At 41.8% G+C, this 26773-nt stretch overlaps 2 protein-coding genes across 5 annotated transcripts in view; both read right to left on the bottom strand.

Annotated features, from left to right (window-relative positions):
• Positions 1-1043, bottom strand: part of spef2 (sperm flagellar 2) — a 47183-nt gene extending 46140 nt beyond the window's left edge. The window contains exons 1-2 of one of the 4 annotated variants that reach the window (XM_021605195.2): positions 705-1043; positions 15-117 (exon numbers count right to left, since the gene is read on the bottom strand). In XM_021605195.2, coding sequence (XP_021460870.2) covers positions 15-117; positions 705-762 — 161 coding nt within the window. In that variant the 5' untranslated portion in view covers positions 763-1043. The remainder of the gene's footprint in view (positions 1-14; positions 118-704) is intronic. The other 3 variants (XM_036979353.1, XM_021605192.2, XM_021605193.2) reach the window with 3 other exon arrangements.
• Positions 1044-1242: 199 nt separating this feature from the next.
• On the bottom strand, positions 1243-26773 carry lifra (LIF receptor subunit alpha a). The gene is made up of 18 exons (XM_036979355.1): positions 26555-26773; positions 21398-21551; positions 19437-19573; positions 19050-19203; positions 16661-16936; positions 16351-16480; positions 15664-15794; positions 15374-15519; positions 13696-13849; positions 13024-13088; positions 12580-12802; positions 12034-12219; positions 11789-11890; positions 7481-7630; positions 6469-6606; positions 6001-6094; positions 5438-5504; positions 1243-5310 (listed from the first exon to the last, which is right to left on the bottom strand). The coding sequence occupies exons 2-18, from the start codon at positions 21459-21461 to the stop codon at positions 4660-4662; spliced, it is 2868 nt and encodes a 955-aa protein (XP_036835250.1). The 5' UTR covers positions 21462-21551; positions 26555-26773; the 3' UTR covers positions 1243-4659.

Below are 26773 nucleotides of genomic sequence, written 5' to 3'. Positions count from 1 at the left end.
ACTGATTAACTTACTTGCTCTTTAAGAACAGGTCAAAATCCCCCTGCAGTTGATATTTATGCAGGACCTCTCCAATAAGATAGCCATTTGCAAAATCCTTAGAGATGGACCTGGGGTCTGCAAAAAGACAAGAGTGTAACATTTAGGGCCACCCTAGGCAATAGGCTACCATTAACTGGAACTCCTATAGCTACACTTGATTTTGAGATGAGAAGGAAAAAAAGCTAACAAACTAGCTTATTAAAGTCACATATTGCAATGTCAATACCCTGCGTTAAGTATTACATTGTTTACAAACAAAAGAGTAAAATAAGCTTATATTTGTGCTTTTGATGGGGTAAGACTTTTGAATTATGCTCACGATGCATTTCTTAACGTTATATTCTTCAAGAATCAATGACTATATATATATATAATTCATTTAAAAGTACGTTTATCCCAGATTGCCCTTTTAATTTATCACTATTGAACAGCAGGAAATATTGCAGACTAACGTTATGGCTTTAATTCTGTTTTTTATTTTTTATATTTTTTTTTGCTAACTATAAATACTACACAACACAATACACAAAATGCACAATGGAAACCACAAGTTGGCCTCATCGCATCAAAATATAATTGTCTACAGGCTGGCTAGATAAATTGTTAGTTTACAGTTATACGTAACCTAGCTACAGTAGCTAACGTTAGCTGTTCACACTTACCAACAGTTTTTGATAGCCGGAGCTCTACGTTAAGCCACCTGCATAATATATCCGACATTTTGACCTTTTCGTTATTGTTGTAAAGCTAAATATTATCAGTATGAAACTACATGATAGCTCTTAACTTGTTCTGGCTAGCTAAGGGGAGGAAATTCACAACAACCACAAGGTGTGCCGTTGCCTTAGTGATATATACCAACTAAAAGTGTGGTTTGGGGAAAGCAAGCAGGGCCTGCCTCTCTGGTGGGTTGTGCTTGGCACTGAAATCAGCAGCTCCTTGAGTAATCATTGTTTTGTTCACAATTTTTTGGTAGCCTGTTTAAAGCTGCCCTGTAGTGATTGATTGCACTAATAGCAATATGTGGTCATGCATGTAACATACAGGCAAACATTTGCAAAAGGAAGCCAATAAAATTGATAAATTCACAGGTAGAAACGGTGACTTTTGATACATACCTCAGTATTTCACCCAATTGTACCTTTATGAAATACAATATATATGTCTGAGTTTCTTGTTGTAAAATAGTTGACAGTAAGAGAGGTTTTAAATTCTTTATTGCCTTAAAAACAGGTTACATTGCAGTGTTAGCACTTAGCAGTGTTTACAAGTAGTGTTCTAATTTTGTTCAGTTGATAATCTTCCTGAAGAAATGTTCAGTGTTTCTCTCCAATAAACCAAGGCTGCTTCCCAAAATGGGACCCTATAGAGTACCACATTGAGTCATCATACCTGGCCTTCAAAAAACAGGGAAATGGTTCCAAACATTTTTACACCATTCATTTTTTTCCCATGGTAGATTTTTTTAGAAACACTTAAAATAAGGGCTGTGTTTCGTGTAGGCTTAGCCTTGTGTGACGTTTTGGTAACTGTAAATCTCTTTAGGACAAGGTGACTTTTATCAATATATTCACCCACCCAAAATGAAATGCTAATTAGATGCTAATATGGCTAACTACAAATGCCATGATGATCTGGACGGGACTGCCGAATCGAGGCAAAGGTAAGAATCTCTGGATTAATCTAATGTTAGCTAAATGTAGTAATGAATAAATTGAATACATTTCTTTAAATTGTAAATTCTGTGAACTGTCTTGTGCAAGTTTTATATAGAGATGACATGCAGGAGCTTGCAGGGATTTTAGTTTTGTATGATGTCTACGTTGATGCTAATTAGTATTTTCGAAACCTGAGAGTAAATAGTGCCGAATATATTGATTGGTCGGTCACCTTGCCCGACAGAGATTTGCAGGGTTATTAAAACGTCACACCATGGTAAGCCTACATTAAACACAGCCCTTGTTTTAATTGTTTCTAAAAATCCACTAAGGGAAAAACGATTGGAACCATTTCCCTGTTTGACCGCTAGGTTTAATGGGTATTATGAAACCTCCACTGTGTGGCTCTATTCCCTATGTAGAGCAGTGAATATTCACTATATAGTGAATTGGGTACCATTTTGGGGCATAGCCAAACCAAGCATTTTCAGTGTTAAGAATAAGAGCTGCATCATTTTCTGAAAGACATGAGTCAAGCACAATGCCATTATTAGTGTTTACATATTAAGTAGTATATAGTATATATATATATATATATATATCGTCATTATTTTGATGTTGAAGAAAATTCCACTCTAAAATGGTTAATAGCTTATACAACATGCACAAACTTACAGGCAAAACAAGAAGCCATGAGCCATTAGCAGACAGCACGATTCCTATCACTATAAATCCCTACAACACAACCCAAGCAAGCTGAAGCTGTCAGTAATGCCATTACAAGGACTGTTTGGACAAATACATATCTTGCATCAGAGTGAGTGATATGGCTTGTAACGTAACAGACTTAACAAGATGGATACATTGTCTGTTGACCCCCCCCCAAAAAAAACATAGACCTCTAGAACAGAGTCGTGGTGAGACAGAAGATAGGAAATACACAATTAACGATATATAAAAAGAAAAATAACTAACTTCCGAGCAAGAGGAAAAGTGCAGAGTTAAACAAAAATCAACAAAATGTTAACGCATAGCATTAGGATAGTCTCTAATACTCCGAAGACAACTTCAGAGGAGCGTGTCTATTAAAACCATTTATTATGGTTCATCTATTAACCTTCTACCTATGTCACAGTAGTACTCAAAGCTTTGTTGCTGGAGGTGCTCAGAAAATGGAAGAGTGACATCATGCCAGGCTCCTTGTCAATGGAGCTGGCAAGTGCATAAACAGATCTGGGACCAGGCTATGACAAGATATCAATGTTCGCTGTAAAGTTTGACACCAGCTCCCAGATTGTCCTGTATTCTCTGACAACAACCCAAGAAATACTATGCTATAAGCAATAAGGCCCCAGGGGGTGTATTATATAGCTCATGTACCCCGGCTAAGGGCTGTTCTTGCACAACGCAATGCGGGAGTGCCTGGACACAGCCCTTAGCCGTGGCATATTGGCCATATACCACAAACCTCCGAACTGCCTTATTGCTATTATAAACTGGTTACCAACGTAATTAGAGCAGTGAAAAGTCATATTTTGTCATAACCTGATATGCCACGGCTTTCAGCCAATCAGCATTCAGTGCTCGAACCACCCAGTTTATAATACACTATAGACACACGTTCATCTGGATCTCCCTGAAACACATCAACAGGCACTCACAGCAAATCCACTGCAACCACTTCAACTAGCGATCCAGGCTAACTTAGAACAGCTGTTCTCAAACACCAACAATAACTCCCAAGCCTGTATTTACGTAGTGCATGTGTCTTCACTTCACAGTAACAATTCCATAGGCATATGTATGTAGTATGTCTGAATAATGCCAAAAATAGTGTTAATTACTATTTCAAAGTAAAACCGTTGGCCAATAATCTATTTTTAAACTGCGCTAGGCTTGGGGTCAATTCCGCTTCAATTCTGGAAGTAAACAGAAAAGTCCAATTCCTTTTTGTTGAAAAGCATTGGGGAAATGTTTAATTTCAATTTGAGTGTACTTCCTGAATTGACTACATTGAAATTGACCACAAGCTGGCATTGCACTATTATGGAGGATTACCTCTATATCCATATCCCACTGCATTGGAGGGTAAACTCCAGATCCCATGATGCAAATCTGCATAATGTGTTCAGTTGTTTTGATACCCCATTATCCATCTACAAGGCAAAAAAGGTTTGTTCGAAACAGGCCAAAATGATTGGAAGCACAACATTTTCAAGGCAACACTTATGTTTGTTTAAACTGTCAAGACGTGATTTGGTAAAGGGCTGTAGTAGAACAATCAACAGTTCAATAGCGGAGGCCCAACAGATCTGGAATATATCTAACAATACAACCATGCAAAACACAGAAAAAATGTGTGTTATATCTTAGAATGTGCAAGTGAAAAGTGGTGTTTTTCAAATGCATACTTAAAACAATGGCGACTAACTTATCTTCCACATTTAGCAAGGACACCTTCTGATGCCCCTGGCTTGGAACGAAAACACAAAAATACACAACAAAATATAACATGATAGTACATTTTTCCATATACTACTAGCTTATTTCAGTGAATATTTGCTATTTCCAGAAAGTTCCAGAGGACAACAATAAGTAAATTCAGACTTTTTCCATTAATAATGTTAGAATCTAACTGCTAGTGTGTGTGGCAGACGTCATGGTGATTTTCATATGTTTAACAAAATGCTGTCAACTTTCTTTGAACTAGAATGCCTTCAACTCTTTCAGTAGCACAAACTGCTCAATCTCCACAAATGCAGTCCAGCAAAACTAGGATTAGTGTAATTAGTGTTCTCTTAAGAGTGTCCATTTGTAAATTCACACCAACATGAGCTTAGAAACATAACATTGAAATGTGTATTGTAACATCAACAAATGCCGGTTGGGAAGGTGAGAGAAGAGGCAGTGGCGAATTGGACGTGAAGCTCATGACTCGTCGTCATGACATTGGGCTGCCTCAGGGTTTGCCTGTCAGGAGATTATGGAACCAGGTGCTTGCTGATGACGGGTGCTCCTTGCCCTCCTCTGAGGTGTCGTAAGGGAGCAGGAACTGGGAGGAGGTGACCGAGGTAGGGCTGCCCAGACAGGTTTGGTCCAAGCCGTCGCCATCAGCCTCGGGAGAGTCCTGTTTCCAGGAGCACTGGGGCTGGTACCCTCCAAAAGAGCCCACAGGGGGCTGAAGGTGCTCCTCAGGGCCAGTTTGGGGCTCCTCGGGGCATGATGCAGACTGCATTTGGGGCCGGTAACCTCCACCGCCAACGCATTGGGATGCATCAGGCTGAGGCTGGAAGTGGGCCATGGGGGCCAGGGAGCAGGCCGAGGTCTGGATGCCGGTGTAGGTAACGTCGGTGTGTCCTGAGTCCATGGAGCCGGTGGAGGAGGCTGAGGAGTCGGAAGCATGAGGACGACGCTGGGAGGAGGAGCCTTCCTCCACCACCTGGTTGTAGTAGCGAAGCGAGGCGGGCTCGTCGGTGTCGGCCGCCTCGTCGCCGGTACCCTCCTCGTCCTCCTCGGGAACGGTCACTAGAGCCTCCTTGCTGGAGTCCCACACAGAGTCCTCCACGATGTGCACCATGCTGTGGGGAGAGGGCTTCACGTCCAACGTCCCCTGGAAACAAACACATATTAGTCCTGTGCCTGGCATCGTTTTCCACAAGATGGTGAAGATGGAGAAAGAGAACCCAGTGACTAGAAGGGATTAGGCCACACTGATAGGATAAGAACAGAGAGCTTACCTGTGTTATCCCCCAATCTCCTGGTAGCTTGGGTTCTGGAATCTCAGGGTAGAAGGCCTTCTTCACCCTTTTCAAGAAAAACAAAAAACAGAACATTATACTCAGTTTATAAACTGGGTGGATCGAGCCCTGAATGCTGATTTGGCTGAAAGCCGTGGTATATCAGACCGTATACCATGGGTGTGGCAAAACATTTATTTCTACTGCTCGGGGGTTTGTGATATGGCCAATATTCCACAGCTAAGCGAGGTATCCAGGCACTCTGCTTTGCGCCGTGCATAAGAACAGCCCTTAGCCGTGGTATATTGACCATATACCACACCTCCTCGGGCCTTATTGCTTAATTATAACAGACAATCTGGTGTTGGTGATTTAGTTTACTGGCTCCGGGGTGAAGTTTCCTCTAGGTTCAGATATGGGATCAGCTTCCCCTCCCCCAATCCGATGGCTTTATAACCATTAATGGCCAACAAATGCAAAAGTGACCCAAAATCAGTGTCTCTATGGGCAACTTCAACTCATTCATTTTGACTCTGCCAAAGCAGTGAGAAACACGAGCCTACCATTTCCTCTTCCTGTAGCAAGCGATGGTGATGACGATGAGGAGACAGGTCATGGTGCCCAGAGCAACCAGGATCTCCATGATCAGCCAATAGGCTACAGGAAAGAAAGGGGAATATTAGAGATGCCATGGTGCTGTGCTGGCGATATCTTTGCATCCTGGTTCAATCGGAGTAGACTAAAACCACTGCCATGAAACTCACAGAATGACAGCTACACATAGTAGCAGTCAAATACTAACACATTACTTACAGCACTGATCAATTCGAATCCAAGAGTACAACAAACAAATGTGAGAGAACATACTGTAGAACAGTGAGACATAGAAACAGCTGTGAGAACATACTGTTAAACTGTGAGGCCTAAAAACAGCTGTGAGAACTGTGAGAGAATATCGACAGAACATACTGTTAAACTGTGAGGCCTAAAAACAGCTGTGAGAACTGTGAGAGAATGTCGACAGAACATACTGTAGGGCTCCAGTGAGATGGACACTGTGGCGCCTCCGTCCTCCCCTGCTGCGGTGTAGGCCTTGACAGTGAACTTGTAGGAACCTAGGACCAGGTTCCTGACTGTGTGGTTGGTGAGCTGTGGATCTGTGATGTTGGCTGTCAATCAGAGAGAGAGGAAACATAGATGTTGTCCATGGTTACCACTGGTGAGTTCCTCAGGTTGAGAGGCTTAAACACAGCAAACTGATATGTCCTTATGGGTGGATGGATGTATGTCACAGGAGGTTGGTGGCACCTTAATTGGGGAGGATTGGCTCGTGTTAATGACTAGAGCGGAATAGTATCAAATAAATCAAACACATGGTTTGATGCCATTCCATTTGCGTCATTCTAGCCATTATTAGCCGTCCTCCCCTCAACAGCCTCCACTGATGTATGTACAGTATATGTATGCATGCATTTCCTGGATATGTTAGATTAAATAGCTTTTTAATTTATCATCATAGGCTACCATCTCAGTTGTCTACCTTGGCACTGAATTTTTTTTGTTGAGAGCCCTGATGCTAATGTAAAGTAGGCCTAACTCCATTAAAACCTTTTATTGTTTTGTTGTTATCGAGCAAAATAGTTACGCCCCCCCCCCCCCACACACACACACAATGTGTCAATTTATCGCGATATCGATTTTGTCCGTATGGCCCAGCTCTATAATACACAGTGTGAGGCAGAGTTTCTCTGATTGCAGCCTTGGGACCTAGCTAGCTCAGACCAGTGTTCCGTCAATGATTAACTGAATGACAAAAATTCCTAAAGTGTCCTACAGTAGGAGAGCTGATCTAAGATCAGTTTAGCCTTTTATATTTATTTGATTTACATAGTAATGAATAACAGACGGGGACGGGGTCTGATCCTAGATCAGCACTCCTACTCTAAGACGTTTATAAATCCAGGCCCAGGGGCTATTTCGAAGAATTACCCAGTAGGGTAAAGTCTGAAGGGTTACCCAGTAGGGTTAGGGGTGAAGGGTTACCCAGTAGTGTGAGGTGGGATGCGTTGGTCAGGTAGACGGTATATCCCAGGATGAAGCCTCTCTGATGCTCCAGTGGAATCTGATCCCAGGTCAGCTGGACGTCAGCGCCCTCCTGGTTGGGTGACAGCCTGAGGACGGTCCGAGACGGGACTGCAAAGGAGAGGGAGAGGGAGGGTCAGATGTGACGAGGAGATATTTAAAAAGGGATAGTGCACTCAAAACACATTTTAGTATTTTGTTCATTAGTCCACTGTTGATACTGTCCCATAGAATTGTACATGTCAGCTGTCATGTTTGCTACTGTAGATAGAGCACTTTTAGTACACAGAAGGAAAAGTGTGGTAATAGAAAATGCATCATATGACGCAAAACGCTTCATCGGCATACTTTTTGATTTATCTTCAACCGTTGAGACCATATGTTGTTTTTATTTATTCAGGGGAACCCATTGGAGACCAGGGAGTCATTTACAATGCTACCCTGAGGACAACAATACAACCAATTCTAAATGATCCATAAAAAATGACATACAGAATCAATAGTACAACTTCAAAAACACCACAAATACAATTAGTTATATTCAATCCAAACAGTTGCAATTCTCTTTAAATCCACTCAACATTGAAGTCCTAAACTGCCCCCAGAGAGACCAGTTTTCCAAATATGAGGGGCACTAAAACTGAAGGAGGATTTATTTACCAACAGTGGGAAGAAAAAGTATATGAACCCTTTATAATTACCTGGATTTCTGCATAAATTGATCATAACATTTTAGGATCTTAATCTAAGTCACAACAATAGACAAACAGTCTGCTTAAACTAATAACAAATATAATTGTTCATTGTCTTTATTGAACACACCGTGTCAACATTCACACTGCAGGGTGGGAAAAGTATGTGAACCCTTGGATTTAATAACAGGTTGACCCTCCTTTGGCAGCAATAACTTCAACCAAATGTTTTCTGTAGTTGCGGATCAGACCTGCACAACGGTCAGGAGGAATTTTGGACCGTTCCTCTTTACAAAACTGTTTCAGTGCCACAATATTCTTGGAATGTCTGGTGTGAACTGCTCTCTTGAGGTCATACCACAGCATCTCAATGGGGTTGAGGTCAGGGCTGACTGGGCCACTCCAGAAGGTCAGGGCTGACTGGGCCACTCCAGAAGGTCAGGACTGACTGGGCCACTCCAGAAGGTCAGGACTGACTGGGCCACTCCAGAAGGTCAGGGCTGACTGGGCCACTCCAGAAGGTCAGGGCTGACTGGGCCACTCCAGAAGGTCAGGGCTGACTGGGCCACTCCAGAAGGTCAGGGCTGACTGGGCCACTCCAGAAGGTCAGGGCTGACTGGGCCACTCCAGAAGGTCAGGGCTGACTGGGCCACTCCAGAAGGTCAGGGCTGACTGGGCCACTCCAGAAGGTCAGGGCTGACTGGGCCACTCCAGAAGGTCAGGGCTGACTGGGCCACTCCAGAAGGTCAGGGCTGACTGGGCCACTCCAGAAGGTCAGGGCTGACTGGGCCACTCCAGAAGGTCAGGGCTGACTGGGCCACTCCAGAAGGTCAGGACTGACTGGGCCACTCCAGAAGGTCAGGGCTGACTGGGCCACTCCAGAAGGTCAGGACTGACTGGGCCACTCCAGAAGGTCAGGGCTGACTGGGCCACTCCAGAAGGTCAGGGCTGACTGGGCCACTCCAGAAGGTCAGGGCTGACTGGGCCACTCCAGAAGGTCAGGACTGACTGGGCCACTCCAGAAGGTCAGGGCTGACTGGGCCACTCCAGAAGGTCAGGGCTGACTGGGCCACTCCAGAAGGTCAGGGCTGACTGGGCCACTCCAGAAGGTCAGGGCTGACTGGGCCACTCCAGAAGGTCAGGACTGACTGGGCCACTCCAGAAGGTCAGGGCTGACTGGGCCACTCCAGAAGGCGTATTTTCTTCTGTTCAAGCAATTCTGTTGTTGATTTACTTCTGTGTTTTGGGTCATTATCCTATTTCATCACCCAACTTCTGTTCAATTCAAAGCTTCAATTGGCGGACAGAGCCTTACATTCTCCTGCGAAACGTCTTGATAAACTTTGCATGCTGTCCAGGCCCTAAGGCAGTCCCAACCATGATGCTCCCTCCACCATACGTTACAGTTGGGATGAGGTTTTGATGTACATTTTTTCTCTCCACACATAGTGTTGTGTGTTCCTTCCAAACAACTCCACATTAGTTTCATCTGTCCGCAGAATATTTTTCCAGTAGAGCTGTGGAACATCCAGGTGCTCTTTTGCAAACTTAAGAAGTGCAGAAAAGTTATTTTTGGACAGCAGTGGCTTCTTCCGTAGTGTCCTCCCATGAACACCATTCTTGTTTAGTGTTTTAAAATATCGTAAACTCGTCAACAGAGATGTTAGCATGTCCCAGAGATTTCTGTAAATCTTTAGCTGACACTCTAGGATTTTTCTTAACCTGATTGAACATTCTGCGCTGTGCTCTTGCAGTAATCTTTGCAGGACGGCCACTCCTAGGAAGAGTAGCAACAGGGCTGAAATTTCTCCATTTATAGACAATTTGTCATACCGTGGACTGACTTTTAGAGTTAACAATTCTTAATCTTAGGTCTTCTGAGATATCTTTTGTTTGAGGCATGGTTCACTTCAGGTAATGCTTCTCATGAATAACAAACTCAAATTTTGTGAGTGTTTATGGGGAAGGCAGCTCTAACCAACATCTCCAATCTCGTCTCATTGATTGGACTCCAGGTTAGTTGACACCTGACTCCAATTAGATTTTGAGAAGTCATTAGCCCTGGGGTTCACATAATTTTCCAACCTACACTGAATGAATGTTTAAATGATGTATTCAATATAGAAAAATACAATCATTTATTAGTTTAAGCACACTGTGTCTGTCTATTGTTGTGACTTAGATGAAGATCAGGTCAAATGTATGCAGTAATCCAGGTCATTTCAAAAGGTTCACATACTTTTTCTTGCCACTGTAGATCGATACTTACTAGTGGAACCTTGAGTTAACCATCCCTGTGAACATGTTTGGTATATTGGGGCGGCAGGGTAGCCTAGTGGTTAGAGCGTTGGACTAGTAACCGGAAGGTTGCAAGTTCAAACCCCCAAGCTGACTGTCGTACTTACCAGGATCTGTCGTTCTGCCCCTGAACTGTTCCTAGGCCGTCATTGAAAATAAGAATTTGTTCTTAACTGACTTGCCTAGTTAAATAAAGGTAAAAAATAATAATAAATATCATGTTTTTATATTTTAACAGTGAAGTGAGGTAGGTTGGAAACTTCTAGTAGTAGAGCTTTATAAACAAAAATGGAGTAATGGAATGCTCTACGGACATTAATGACGACCAGTCAATCTTTTGATACAGGAAGCACAGGAAGCACTGACGCATATTAAAACTGTGATAAAGCGGAGGGCACTATGGTAGATGGCATCCAGAGGTTTAAGAGTAGTGGCTTCTGCATTCCAGTAAATAGTGTCACCATATAGTCAAGAACTGGCAGGAAAGTTGACTGTACAATCTGCTTCCTGCTGTTTAGGGAGAGGCACAATCTATTTCTATAAAAATAAGCACACTTTAAATTTCAGCTTCTTAACTAGCTCATCCGTATGTTTTTTTTAAATGTCAAATTATTGTCATTCTAAAAGCCCAAATATTTATAGGCTGGAACCTGCTCGATGAAAGAACCATCCAATGCATAAATGTGTAAGCCATCTAAAATATTGCTACGAGAAAATATAACATTTCGTTTTTTCCCGCATTAGGTAACAATTTTAAATCAACAGGGGACAAAATCTGAGTGCAGCTCCAACATAGCCTCGTCAGCCGCAGGGACAATAGAGTACACAAGTGTCATCTGCATACTGAGGAATGTTACAGGTCTTTGCAAATAGGTCCAATATTATTTATATAAATAGTAAAGAGATCAGGTCCCAAAACCGATCCATGCGAGACACCTTTAGTAATATCGAGGTAACACCAACACATGGTCTCCTGTCTGATAGATAGTTCCCAAACCACTTGCAAGACGACTGGTCGAGGCCCATTTCAGACAACCATTGAATGAGTAGGGCGATGGTCGACAGTATCTAAGGCCTTGGATAGGTATATAAATATGGCAGCACAGTGATTCCTATGATCTAAGCAATTTAATATATAATTTAAGACAAGCGTAGTGTAATAACGAACAAAATACTCAAATGTGTTTTTTTTTTGGAGTAAAATATCCCAGAAAAGACAACTACAACATGCTCAATTGCAGTCATTCAATTGCAGTCATTCAATTGCCAGCCAACCTACCAAGTTCCTGCATGTACCCATGCCACCTCTCTAGCAACACCGTGGACTCCGATGAACAGGCATACAAAGAAAACGTGTATCTCACTCCTGCAAAAAAGTTCCCTGCGAAGGAGAAAAAAAAACATTTATTGAGACACACTCTGTGATAGACTGGCTTTCTGGCAAATGCAGACGGGCCAGTCACACACACTAAATCAAATTATGTAAACTTGAAAAAAAAAGAAATGTTATCTTCCCAGACTCACCGGATTGAACCATGGTGTTGGTGTTGTCCGCTGCCACCCTGGTCCACTCCACATTGCAGTCCTGTGTGCAGCTAGTGTTGTACCAGTCCACCACGTAGCCACAGCTAGCGTTAGCATGGGCCACCCAGGACAGGGGAAACCCACTGCCATTGAACGCGACCTTGGAGATGGCGGTGTCCTCTGCGTCTAAAAGATAGTCGGAGTTCAGTCTCATTCCAAGAGACCTAGTTTTCCCAACATGCATCACTTTTAAAGTTACATGTGTAAAGGAGAGAGTGCAAAGGCAAGTATTCATAAATCGTCTCAGAGCAGGAGTGCCCTATCGTTGATGATTTCAAAAGCCAAACTGATCGTAGATCCGGAGTCCTATTCTGAGACGCTGAATTCGGCCCTTTCCCCCCCCATTCTTACCTGGCAAGTGTCTGGGGATGACGACCCGTTTTCCCCCATTCTTACCGGGTAAGTGTCTGGAGATGACGACCCGTTTTCCCCCAGTCTTACCGGGTAAGTGTCTGGGGATGACGACCCGTTTTCCCCCATTCTTACCTGGCAAGTATCTTGGGATGACAACGTTCGCTGGGAGGGAGACTCCTGCAGGATTCCGAGCGGTGACAGTGACCGTGACTTTACTCCCGAGGTCAGTCACGTTGATGGGGAGACTATACACACTCTGGGGAAGGGTGAGAGTCTGTTGGCTGTTCTCCTCGGGGCTCCACAGGATCACCTCATAACCGCTGATCTGGCCGTGGCTCTCGCTCTTTGTTAGAGGCTTGAGGAGAAATGGATAGCCGGTGAGGAGTACATTTAGGAACAGTTTTGCAGACACAGATGAAGGCTCGTGCTAGACAAAAAAATATGCTTAGTGGAGTATTTCTATTGAAAGTGCTTTTAAATCCAGGACTAGTATTGTAGATACTTTCTCACATGACCACTCACACACACACACACAGACACCCAGAATATTATGATAAGCAGCTAGGTAGTACTCACTTTCCACAAAACACGGCCTAGGTTGTCGCTGTCCATCCACAGCCATATGTCAGGAGCAACAGAGCCTGGCACAGGAGGAAAAAAAAACAGAGCTTAAAAGCTGGGAATCCTTAAATGGTGAAACTGCCACGGCCGTGGGTGACATTACAACAAAGACGTCACTGCAAACAATGAACACTGTTTCCCCCACTGACACGCGTGACAGAACAGCAGCCTATGTAATGCAACGTGTTTTACCACGATGCACCATGCTGCCCAGCGCTGCTACCTCAACAAAACAATAACAATAACAATAACAACGGTAGTGGAGCCGCTAGTGGCGCCGTTTCCCCTACTGCGGAATTCCATCTTTTAAAAAGTGTTTAGTTCTGTATTTCAGTGTTTTCCTCATTGTCTAATGAAAGCAGTATGTGTGGAAACAGCAACGCCATTTAACCAAACATATCAATGAGTCATGACTAGGTCAAAGGTCAATGGAATGTCAAGTCTCATTTCAGAGTTAAATGTTACTGTGATTGTTTTCGCATTTCTTTTAGATGTTTTGTATGATTTACATATAATCTCTGTCGGTGTATACCTCTGAATAGCATTTCATCTCAATACCACAATATTTATATTTAAAATAAAATACTGTTCACAAAAATATCTCCAATGACAGGGGTGTGTGCTTACGGTCCATTTTGGTTTGGAAACTCAGCGGCAGACTCCACTCTCCCCATTTCCAGAAGTTCTTCTGGGATCCACAGCGAACCTTAACGCTGTACTTTTCATCGGGCTGCAGGTCCTTCAGTACCACTGTGTTCAGTCCGTAACCAGTGTAGGTTTGCTAGATTCGTTTAAAAAAATATATATGTTTTTAAACAACACAAAGCCATAAGCATACAATAAATTATTTCCATGTCATACACCTAGTCAGATGATCCTTTCCTACATGTTTTCATGGTCACTGCCTCGTTGAAATAGAATTGAATAAAGGTGGTAGTGGTTGAATATTTTGAGATGTTCCAATCTCCCCCTTAAATGTCGAACTCTTTACTTCCTTACTCTCTGTACTCTCTTATAATTTAAATAACATTCCAAAAAATGTATCACACACATTTGTGACGACGTTTGGTAACATCAGGGATATTGGATTACATCCATTTTAGAGGATGATGCTAAATCATGCTAGCTACTGCCTGTAGCAAAAGGTAAACAACATATTATTGTGGATGCTGTTACTACTTACTGCCTGTAGCAAAGGTAAACAACATATTATTGTGGATGCTGTTACTACTGCCTGTAGCAAAAGGTAAACAACATATTATTGTGGATGCTGTTACTACTGCCTGTAGCAAAAGGTAAACAACATATTATTGTGGATGCTGTTACTACTGCCTGTAGCAAAGGTAAACAACATATTATTGTGGATGCTGTCACTACTGCCTGTAGCAAAAGGTAAACAACATATTATTGTGGATGCTGTCACTACTGCCTGTAGCAAAAGGTAAACAACATATTATTGTGGATGCTGTTACTACTGCCTGTAGCAAAAGGTAAACAACATATTATTGTGGATGCTGTTACTACTGCCTGTAGCAAAAGGTAAACAACATATTATTGTGGATGCTGTTACTACTGCCTGTAGCAAAAGGTAAACAACATATTATTGTGGATGCTGTTACTACTGCCTGTAGCAAAAGGTAAACAACATATTATTGTGGATGCTGTCACTACTGCCTGTAGCAAAAGGTAAACAACATATTATTGTGGATGCTGTTACTACTGCCTGTAGCAAAAGGTAAACAACATTTTATTGTGGATGCTGTTACTACTGCCTGTAGCAAAAGGTAAACATATTATTGTGGATGCTGTTACTACTGCCTGTAGCAAAAGGTAAACAACATATTATTGTGGATGCTGTTACTACTGCCTGTAGCAAAAGGTAAACAACATATTATTGTGGATGCTGTTACTACTGCCTGTAGCAAAAGGTAAACAACATATTATTGTGGATGCTGTTACTACTGCCTGTAGCAAAAGGTAAACAACATATTATTGTGGATGCTGTTACTACTGCCTGTAGCAAAAGGTAAACAACATATTATTGTGGATGTTGTCACTACTGGCTTACAGAGACAACTCAAGGTAAGATTAAAAGGACCCGTTTGTTTTTTTCAATCAAATCTCCATTTGATGTAAATGGCAGGTTATAAACGTGCCCAGACAGACACCTGTTTTACGATCTCACTTAGCTGGTAGGTTAAGTTTCTCAAAACCAAGTGAAATCGCAGAAAAATAAACAAACTTGTCCTTTAATGTAACCCAAACATGTATATTGGATAAATAATCCCCTTTCAAGTTCACTCACCGTGCTGCTGTTCAAGTGGCTGGTCCGTTGCACCTGGCAGATAAGGGACAGCCTCTCGAAACCCTTATCCTTCCACAGCCAACCCACACTGGCATTCCAGCTATAGACCTCTGGGGTGGTCAAATTCACAGGGGCCACTGGGCGGACTGGCAACAACATCACATTCAAAAGAGTGTGTAAAGACCTCGCTCTGCCGATACTGTGGACTTGTTGTATTGAGGTTTACATACAGTCATCTAATATGAATCATATTTAGTAATAATGAGACTGTATCGAACAGCAGCACTGACCTCTGTGACCCAGCTCGGCTGCGTCTGTAAGCCTGAACTCGCCGAGCAGGTTGCGTGCGACTAGGGTCCAGTTCCCATCCCACTGCTCCAAACCACAACGCATGTTGCTGTTCCTGGCTTTGGGGCAGTTCCTGAACATTGCAATGGCAATGAAAAGTGATGAAAGTAGACATTATTGGAAGCTTATGTTATGCAATAGGGGACGGGTCCTGAATGACATCCTATTTCCTATACAGTGCACTACTTTTGACTAGAGGCCATTTGCAACACAGACATATCTAAAGCTGCAATATGTAACTTGTTTGTGCGATCCAACCAAATTCACATAGAAATGTGAGTTATAGATTTGTCATTCACATTGGAAACAAGTCTAAGAAGTGGTAGATCTATGTGCACTATTTCTCTGCTTCCCATGCTTAAGTTTCATTTTTGCATTTTTTACTTTCAGTTTTGTACACCAGTTTCAAACAGCTGAAAATAAAATTGTTTTGGTTATTGAAAAGATATTTCACAGCGGTTTTGATGGTACAATGATTCTCTACACTCCCGAGTACTTATTTTCTCACATAAACTGAATTTAGGCGAATTATTCACATTTTAGCAACCAGGAAATGGCAGAGTGATTTCTGCATATTGCACCTTCAGGGAAACATAGAGGACGAAAGGTGAATGTTTGTAAGACTGTACCTTCCATTCAGGGTGTAGTACGTCTGACGGGTCATTCCAAACAGGTAGGTATCTCGGCCCTTTGACCACTGACAGTCCACAGAGGTCAGGTCATGGGTTTCACACACCAAGTCACTGGGCAGAGGGGGGTCTAGAGATGGTGGGGGGGGGGGGGGGGATATGGTCAAGGAAAATCTCAACATATTTAGCCAATAGGCATTCACGTACAATAGATAAGACATACAATGCAAATCAGCCGCGATTGATTCACAATTCTACATTGAACACGACAGTATGAGAGAGTAGAAGCAACACTACAAAGTGGACTTACACCCCACAAAGACAACAGCGCCGGCGATAATCATTTTCTTCTCGTTGCTGCAGACCACATTGGTCCCGGAGGGGTTGGACGGGCCCTGATTGGTCATCGTGGTAGCGTAGGTCCGCCTACTCAGCATGTTCTCTTTCACGAGTGTGTCTTTGTACCACAGGCTTCCAAACTGTTGACCCTCTTCCACGATGCAGCAGAACGTCATGTTGCTGCCCACGGGAACCGTTTTCCCCTCTGGGTACATTTGTGAGTCTGTGTTGTCCGGGAGATCCAACCCTGGGAGAAGAAACAAAATGGAGGTCAAAATGGAATGGTGGACATCACCAATGGTACGGTCGCTGACTGAACATTGAAGAGGCCCTCTTATTTAGCTGTTTTAATGCACATTTCCTGCAATACACGACTTGAACATAACAAAATCAATAAAATACTCCTGCCTGTCGAGCATTTATACACACACACACACACACACACACACACACACACACAGTTATATATATATACTTATGTTGGAGTCATGAAAACAAACAAACTATAGTTTTGGCAAGTCGGTTAGGACATCTACTTGGTGCATGACAAGTCATTTCAACAATTGTTTACAGACAGATTATTTAATTTATAATTCACTGTATCACAATTCCAGTGGGTCAGAAGTTTACATACACTAAGTTGAATGTGCCTTTAAAGAGCTTGGAAAATTCCAGAAAATGACATCATGGCTTTAGAAGCTTCTGATAGGCTAATTGACATCATTCGAGTCAATTGGAGGTGTACCTGTGGATGTATTTCAAGGTCTACCTTCAAACTCAGTGCCTCTTTGCTTGACATCAAAAGAAATCAGCCCCAAAATTTGTAGACCTCTACAAGTCTGGTTCATCCTTGGGAGCAATTTCCAAACGCCTGAAGGTACCACGTGCATCAGTATAAACACCATGGGACCACACAGCCATCATACCACTCAGCAAGGAGACGCGTTCTGTCTCCTAGAGATGAACGTACTTTGGTGTGAAAAGTGCAAATCAATCCAAGAACAGCAGCAAAGGACCTTGTGAAGATGCTGGAGGAAACAGGTACAAAAGTATCTATATCCACAGTAAAACGAGTCCTATATTGACATAACCTGAAAGGCCGCTCAGCAAGGAAGAAGCCACTGCTCCAAAACTGCCATACAAAAGGCCAGACTACGGTTTGCAACTGCACATGGGGACAAAGATCGTACTTTTTGGAGAAATGTCCTCTGGTCTGATGAAACAAAAATATAACTGTTTGGCCATAATGACCATCGTTATGTTTGAAGGAAAAGGGGGAGGCTTGCAAGCCAAAGAACACCATCCCAACCGTGAAGCACAAGGGTGGCAGCATCATGTTGTGGGGTGCTTTGCTGCAGGAGGGACTGGTGCACTTCACAAAATAGATGGCATCATGAGGGAGAAAAATGATGTGGATATATTGAAGCAACATCTCAAGACACAAGTTAAAGCTTGGTCGCAAATGGGTCTTCCAAATGGACAATGACCCCAAGCATTCTTCCAAAGTTGTGGCAAAATGGCTTAAGGACAACAAAGTTAAGGTATTGGAGTGGCCATCAGAAAGCACTGACCTCAATCCCATAGAACATTTGTGGGAAGAACTGTGCGAGCAAGGAGGCCTACAAACCCGACTCAGTTACAACAGCTGGGTCAAAATTCACCCAACTTATTGTGGGAAGCTTGTGGAAGGATACCTTAAACGTTTGACCCAAGTTAAACAATTTAAAGGCAATGCTACCCCGCTAACTAGCTAGCCATTTCACATCGGTTACATATACACACACATATACACACACACGGTATTATTACTCTAAGTTTACACTGAATGTTTAAAAAAAAAAATGTTTGGAAATATGCGGCCACAAAAAAACACTTAGGCGACCCGCCCAATACTTTTCTATGCAGAAGAAACCCTGATTATGGCAGCAGAGGCCTGCCCCACTGTAAAAACACTTTATTTATTCCAGAGGGGCAATTAGTTTGAGTAGGTCTGCAACAACCACGACACCATACCACACCCATCCACTCACATCGTCATCAAATCCTCCTAAACCACCAGACATTACTGGCATCTAAAAAGGCATCAAAACAATTCTGTCCATAAAAAGGACATGTACAGCTCACCACACCTATTGTTTTCCCGAGTACATAATGCTATTGGTGAAAATGTGATATTCCTGTTTTATGCAAAATTCCAGAAACTTTCCCCAAAAATCCCCAGGTTTTCCAGAAATTCTGGTTGGAGGATTCCAGATATGTGCTCATTCCCGTCTGATTGCGTGAATCTTACCCTCCTCTAGGAAGAACAACATATATAGGGAGTTGTTCAAGCCCCCCCCCGTGTGCAGAGAGAGACCAACCTGGAAGTATCTGTTGAGAACTCCATTCGCTGACATCTTGGCCGTCTCTGGAGCGTACTTTGACCGACAGAGAGGTACACTCCAGGGGTACTGGAGAGGTCCAGTTCCATTGGTGCTTCCCTGTGCTCTGGTCTTCTGTTACACCCACTGTTTCCTACCAAAACAAATAAGTTGAATTGTTAAGACGTTGGCTTTCCTGAGCGTGAGACCAGGGTTCAGATCACACCCATGACAAAAGCACGTGCTCCAGTCAAGAGACAACGACTGAAGAGCAAGACACTACAAGTGAACATGTAGTCTACCGACGCTAAGAAAGAGTAAGGATCTGTTACAATATGCTTTTAAAAATTAAAACACAGTCTTGATCAAACATAATATTTCACTCACATTCAGCACCATCTCCATGAGTTCAGTGCGTAGAATCTCCACGTCAAAGGTAGAGGCGTGGCCGTCCTCCCATGTGACCGATAGCGTTTGTGTTTCCTTGTCTGCATCCAGCCTCACTTGCTGTGGTGGTGCGAGTCCTGCAGACCCATCGACAGTTTGAAAGCCCAAATACAGAACGCTTCAGTTAGTGACTCTATCAAGTCCTGAACATCAATATTATCTGATAATACAGTGCCTTGCGAAAGTATTCGGCCCCCTTGAACTTTGCGACCTTTTGCCACATTTCAGGCTTCAAACATAAAGATATAAAACTGTATTTTTTTGTGAAGAACCAACAACAAGTGGGACACAATCATGAAGTGGAACGACATTTATTGGATATTTCAAACTTTTTTAACAAATCAAAAACTGAAAAATTGGGCATGCAAAATTATTCAGCCCCTTTACTTTCAGTGCAGCAAACTCCCTCCAGAAGTTCAGTGTGGATCTCTGAATGATCCAATGTTGACCTAAATGACTAATGATGATAAATACAATCCACCTGTGTGTAATCAAGTCTCCGTATAAATGCACCTGCACTGTGATAGTCTCAGAGGTCCGTTAAAAGCGCAGAGAGCATCATGAAGAACAAGGAACACACCAGGCAGGTCCGAGATACTGTTGTGAAGAAGTTTAAAGCCGGATTTGGATACAAAAAGATTTCCCAAGCTTTAAACATCCCAAGGAGCACTGTGCAAGCGATAATATTGAAATGGAAGGAGTATCAGACCACTGCAAATCTACCAAGACCTGGCCGTCCCTCTAAACTTTCAGCTCATACAAGGAGAAGACTGATCAGAGATGCAGCCAAGAGGCCCATGATCACTCTGGATGAACTGCAGAGATCTACAGCTGAGGTGGGAGACTCTGTCCACAGGACAACAATCAGTCGTATATTGCACAAATCTGGCCTTTATGGAAGAGTGGCAAGAAGAAAGCCATTTCTTAAAGATATCCATAAAAAGTGTTGTTTAAAGTTTGCCACAATACACCTGGGAGACACACCAAACATGTGGAAGAAGATGCTCTGGTCAGATGAAACCAAAATTGAACTTTTTGGCAACAATGCAAAACGTTATGTTTGGCGTAAAAGCAACACAGCTGAACACACCATCCCCACTGTCAAACATGGTGGTGGCAGCATCATGGTTTGGGCCTGCTTTTCTTCAGCAGGGACAGGGAAGATGGTTAAAATTGATGGGAAGCTAGATGGAGCCAAATACAGGACCATTCTGGAAGAACCTGATGGAGTCTGCAAAAGACCTGAGACTGGGACGGAGATTTGTCTTCCAACAAGACAATGATCCAAAACATAAAGCAAAATCTACAATGGAATGGTTCAAAAATAAACATATCCAGGTGTTAGAATGGCCAAGTCAAAGTCCAGACCTGAATCCAATCGAGAATCTGTGGAAAGAACTGAAAACTGCTGTTCACAAATGCTCTCCATCCAACCTCACTGAGCTCAAGCTGTTTTGCAAGGAGGAATGGGAAAAAATTTCAGTCTCTCGATGTGCAAAACTGATAGAGACATACCTCAAGCGACTTACAGCTGTAATCGCAGCAAAAGGTGGCGCTACAAAGTATTAACTTAAGGGGGCTGAATAATTTTGCACACCCAATTTTTCAGTTTTTGATTTGTTAAAAAAGTTTGAAATATCCAATAAATGTCATTCCACTTCATGATTGTGTCCCACTTGTTGTTGATTCTTCACAAAAAAATAGTTTTATATCTTTATGTTTGAAGCCTGAAATGTGGCAAAAGGTCGCAAAGTTCAAGGGGGCCGAATACTTTCGCAAGGCACTGTAAAACGTTATGGCGCTTTATGACTTGTTATGTGCATGTAACCTTTCTATAGTCTTATTAGAAGGCTTATATAATATGTTAGAAACACTAATCCCATCTCACTGGATAGACTTACCACTGGCCTGGCTCTCTGTGACCCTCAGGCCCAGGAGCAGAATGCAGAAGAACAGACTTGGCATGGTGGTTAAGTTAGATCCTTCCAGGTGATGCAGTCTGTGGTTTACTGCAACAGCAGTTGAGACATAGCAACGGGAGACGACAGCACTTCCCTGTCGACACACACAATAAGATAATATTAGAATAGAATGTAAATATGAATAAAAAGAGCCCTAGTCTCTGCATCACGTAATTTATCATGTGATTTACCTGAGACCCCAAAATTACAATGCCAGTTACAGACACCCTGTAATGACGTGGTACAAGTCGGCGTGGTTGTTCTGACTTGAATTGAGCAGAGCCACTTCAATTTTCGTGAAAAAGTAGCAACAAATACTAGACTATTACGTACAAGAGAATGTAATGTTTTCTTTAAAGTCTATAAAAAAAATGCTGTGACCAGCATAAATATACAACTAGCAGCTGCACTAGTAAAAAAAAAATGTCACGGACAAATTGTTCCCATTTCCCCTACAGTAGATTTGCATGCAGTAGCCTAGCTCTGGCACAATGCCTTAGTACACATCCCTTTACAAAGAGAGCAGAGGGAACTCGTAAGATCTTACTATAGCCTAATAATTAACAAGATACAAGCTTGTTATGATTAACCTAACAAAATGTGGAAGAGGTAAAGAGGTGTGAACAATATTTTGGATGACTTGACTTGCTTTTGCTTAAAATGTCATTAAATTGCTAGATTTGTTTTGAGAAACATCAGACTGTAAATACATGCATGTGAATACGTTTAAGTGAGCTTTTAGTAGACAGTGATAGGCCTATGAAGATCAGATTCTTCATTATTCCATTACACATGAACATAGCCAGATGTGTTTACTGCAGTGGTACATATGCGGGATCTTAACATGATCAGACTTGTGTTGCTGAGAATGTTCCTACACAACAAGAAATGCAAACTTGTAGTGTATTCGAGGTTTAAAACAACTTTAAAAAAGGCTTATAAAATGTGCAATTTCAACTTTAAAATGTCAAGACTTGATTTGCCCTAAGGATTGTTCCATGTCACATCAGCAATCTCATATTGTTCTGAAATCGTTTCTGTAGTTAGACACAGAAAAGATTAGCATTCAAATCTTTGAATCTCTGAGAAAGCAATCAATTGTGTTAATTGATTGCACCCAAATTGGCCATTTTAATTTATAGAATTCATATAATATTCAATAGATAGAGTACCTAATATCTGATTTGGGCTAAGATTTTTTCTTACAATGAGTAAGACATGGGGAAAACAAAGAAATGGTCAAAAGCCAATGAGTAATTAGTATCAGGTCTCTATGTCTGACATGTAGTATTGTTTCTTCATACTATTGTTCGGTTCTAAATAAACAGAAAAAAACCTTGCAAACAGGATGCATGTTTTGGGATATTTTTTATTCTATACAGGTTTCCTTCTTTTCACTCTCAATTAGGTTAGTATTGTGTAGTAACTACAATGTTGTTGATCCATCCTCAGTTCTCCTATCACAGCCATTAAACTGTTTTAAAGTCACCATTGGTGTTTGGAAGGACGCCTGTATCTTTGTAGTGACTGGGTGTATTGATACACCAGCCAAAGTGTAATTAATAACTTCACCATGCTCAAAGGAATAACCAATGTCTGCTTTATAAAAATATATATACCCATCTACCAATAGGTGCCCTTCCCTGATCTTTATGGTTGAATCTGTGTTTGAAATTCATTGCTCGACTGAGGGGCCTTACAATTATCTGTATGTATGTATGTGTGGGGTACTGAGATGAGGTAGTCATTCAAAAACATAATGTTAAAGACTATTATTTGACACACAGAGTCCATGCAACTTATTATGTGACTTGTTAAACACATTTTTACTCCTGAACGTATTTTTTAGCCTTGTCGTAACAAAGGGATGAATACTTATTGACTTTCGTTTGACTTTCGCCTTTCGTTTTTAATGAATTTGTAGAAATTTCTAAAAACATAATTCCATATTATGGGGTATTTTGTTTAGGCCAGGTCAATTTAATACATATTCAATTCACAAAATGTGGAAGAAGTAAAGGGGTGTGAATACCTTCTGAAAGCCTTGTAAACCCAACAGTTTCAATTGGTGTGCTGTGTGCGTGGGTGGCTTTTTACCAGTTTTTTGGATTCCTCATGTCTAACTCGTTGTTATAAAAAGGTTTGGTCCAAATCTGTACTTTATTTATTTTTACCCCAAATTCATGGTATCCAATTGTTACGGTCTTATCGCTGCAACTCATGTACGGACTCGGGAGAGGCGAACCATGCATCCTCCAAAACACAACCCAACCAAGCCGCACTGCTTCTTAACAGCGCGCATCCAACCCGGAAGCCAATGTGTCGGAGGAAACAGCGTGCACTGCGCACAGCCCGCCACATGAGTTGCTAGTGCACAATGAGACAAGGATATCCCTGCAAGGCCCTCCCTAACCCGGACGACAGTGGCACCACCCCATGGGCCTTGCGGTCGCGGCCGGCTGCGATAGAGCCTGGGCTCGAACCCCGAGTCTCTGGTGGCACAGCGATGCAATGCAGTGCCTTAGACCACTGCGCCACCCGGGAGGCTCCACTTTTTTTATTCAATATTATATGAATCCACAAATAATGCTGAAGGAATGCTAAATCTTATCTGTTTCTAAGGGAAACAATTTCAGAACAATCAGATGGTGGGTGTCAGAATCACCGTTCTTGTATTTTTTGAGGTGGAATGACCCCAAATAAATAAAACAAATGTATCAACCCTTCCCCCCCAAAAAATGGCCATTAATTATAATCCACATATTAATTCACATTTCCTGTTGATCCAGGAATATTTTCATGCTGTAGCAAACTGGCTCAAATTAAGATCTGACAGCTGTTAACTGTATCCTGGTCCCAGATCTGTTGGTCCTATCATGTCAATTCACTGTCATACCAAACATACAACGAGTTGACATGATAGCAGAAACAGTTCTGGGAGCGGGCTATAAAATGCCCTTAGGTACGACGCATCTATGTGCTCGAGACAGAGATTTGGGGTTAAATCAACATTGTGTTGTGATGTTGTCATGACTCCACTCCAGTTGGTCCAGTTCCCTGGGACAAGCTTGAGCAGGCCTATCATCCTGCATTACAATGATAACACAACCGTAACTTAAAGGAGTGTCTATCTCTTCCAAACCCATTAAAAGAACATTGTAGGCAGTTAACTGGGTTTGCTATTATTAGAAAATATAAGACTGTACAGGTGAGGTTAAATAGAGCCCAGCCCTAAAGCAGATCTCCCTTCTGAACAATGAAAAAGACCTGGGGCAGCAGGTAGCCTAGTGGTTAGAGCGTTGGACTAGTAACCAAAAGGTTGCAAATTCAAATCCCCGAGCTGATAAGGTAAAAATCTGTTGTTATGCCCCTGAACAAGGCAGGGCATTGACAATAAGAATCTGTTCTTAAATGACTTGCATAGTTAAATAAAGGACAAATATAAAAACCCATGCATTACATGGTTTGGTCCACACATCCCCAGAAATGAACAAGGTCTCTCTAGTCTACAGGTGTATAATAAAGTGACCCTTCACATCCAAATAACCTCAGAATTCTGTGGAAAATGACATGCTGAAGACCGAAGTGATAAAACACACAAGCACAAAGTCCCATAAGGAGAAGGAAGTACAAATGCAGAGTAGAGGAACCAATATTGGCTGCGTTGTCTACTCCTCTTACAGCATCAAATGCCTAGAGACCACAAACACCACAACAGCCTGCATCCCACAACTGATGGCTTTCGATAAGAACCATGATCCGTAATGCATTTCTGTGGAACCAAGGATGTGAAACAGTATGCTTCTGTTTTAATGGAAGGAGCAGATCAAGTCCTTGGCAGTCTTAGGAACATGACCAACTAATTTGTTTCCTTCCTTCCTTCCTGTTCTCTTTCTGGGGAAAATACAACTCACTATCAGACAGAATAATAAGGCTAGCATGTATCCTAAATTAAAAGGGGTATAACTTCAAAAGCTTGCAGCAGCACCTCACTTGAACACGGAACTATTCTTCCACTTGTGTAAATAATCAGCCGAGTGAGAAAAATAACATGATCATTGCATTTTTAAATACACAAGTCGAACAATTCACACCGCATCCTTTTTATGCATTTTAAGTCATGTTGAGTTAGAGCTGGGATGCTAGAGGAAAGCCTAATGATCACAGTTTAAACTCTGTACTGAAAGTACTCCATCTTGAAAACAGTGCTAAAATTGACCATTGAACAAGATACAAGTAAAGTGATCCGTTCCTCCCGTTCTAGATCCACTTAATAGTATTTTCATCTAGCCTACATGCACTAGCTTGTTAGTTGACACTATTCAGTGATAAATACCTATTGTAAATCAACACACGTTGAGGTAGCTAGCATGTGTTCATGTAGAGAGGTAGTAACGGGCCATTCCATTTAGCAATCCAAAACACCAGTGGGTACTGTTAACATTGTATTTAGTTATTTAGTTTAGTTAAAATAAATGTAAATTCTGGAGATTTAAAAAATGTAAATAATGGTTGAATATGAGGTATTAAGGATATTAATGCAATTGTAGTGTGTGTGTGTGTGTGGTGTGTGGGGAGGGGGGGGCTACCTAGCCATCTAACGTTACCTGCCTATTAAAATTAGCTAAATCTGTTTTTGATACCTGTTTTACTAAACTAACGTTAGCTATGTTCATATTCAAATAGCTAACCATAAATTAATTTAAGTAAATGGTTAGCAAACTCATGATAGCCAGTAAGGTTAGTTATGATTATAATAACACATTGTATTTCAAAACATGCCATGGCCTTTACTTTAGCTAACGTTAACGGTTTATAATTTGGCTGATTTTAGATCAGTAGCTAACGTTAGGCCTTGATGCTACCTACACACCAATGATTCTGTACAAAATGTATCTAGACCAACACCATAATAATAACAACCTCACTATAACGTTAGCTAACTAGTTTATAGTTTAACTCAATTCTACTAGGCTACTTGCCAGCAAGCTATATTTAGCTTTCTAGCTAACTCCGTTACACGCAGACATGATGTTGTTTCGTGTTATGGAGAGCGCGTCAACCCAATAATAATAAAAAATAAATATCCGACATTACCTTACACCGACCTGGGATCACGTAGTAGTTGGTTTATTTCTATAACAATTAACCTTTTTAATGATCAACAACCAGTGGATATTAGATATAAAAACAAATGTAAAGAGAGAGTTGAAATGTGAGTTTCAACAAGCTAGCTGTCTTGTCAAGCTTCTCCGTGAGTACAGAGAATTCAGAATTCCAGAATGTCGGATTTACTGGAAAAGGCGTACGATACAC

This window comes from Oncorhynchus mykiss, chromosome 6, assembly GCF_013265735.2.
Source record: "Oncorhynchus mykiss isolate Arlee chromosome 6, USDA_OmykA_1.1, whole genome shotgun sequence".
Taxonomy (NCBI): Eukaryota; Metazoa; Chordata; class Actinopteri; order Salmoniformes; family Salmonidae; genus Oncorhynchus; species Oncorhynchus mykiss.
Note: the sequence above shows the minus strand (reverse complement) of the source record. Positions and strands in the feature narration are given on the sequence as shown.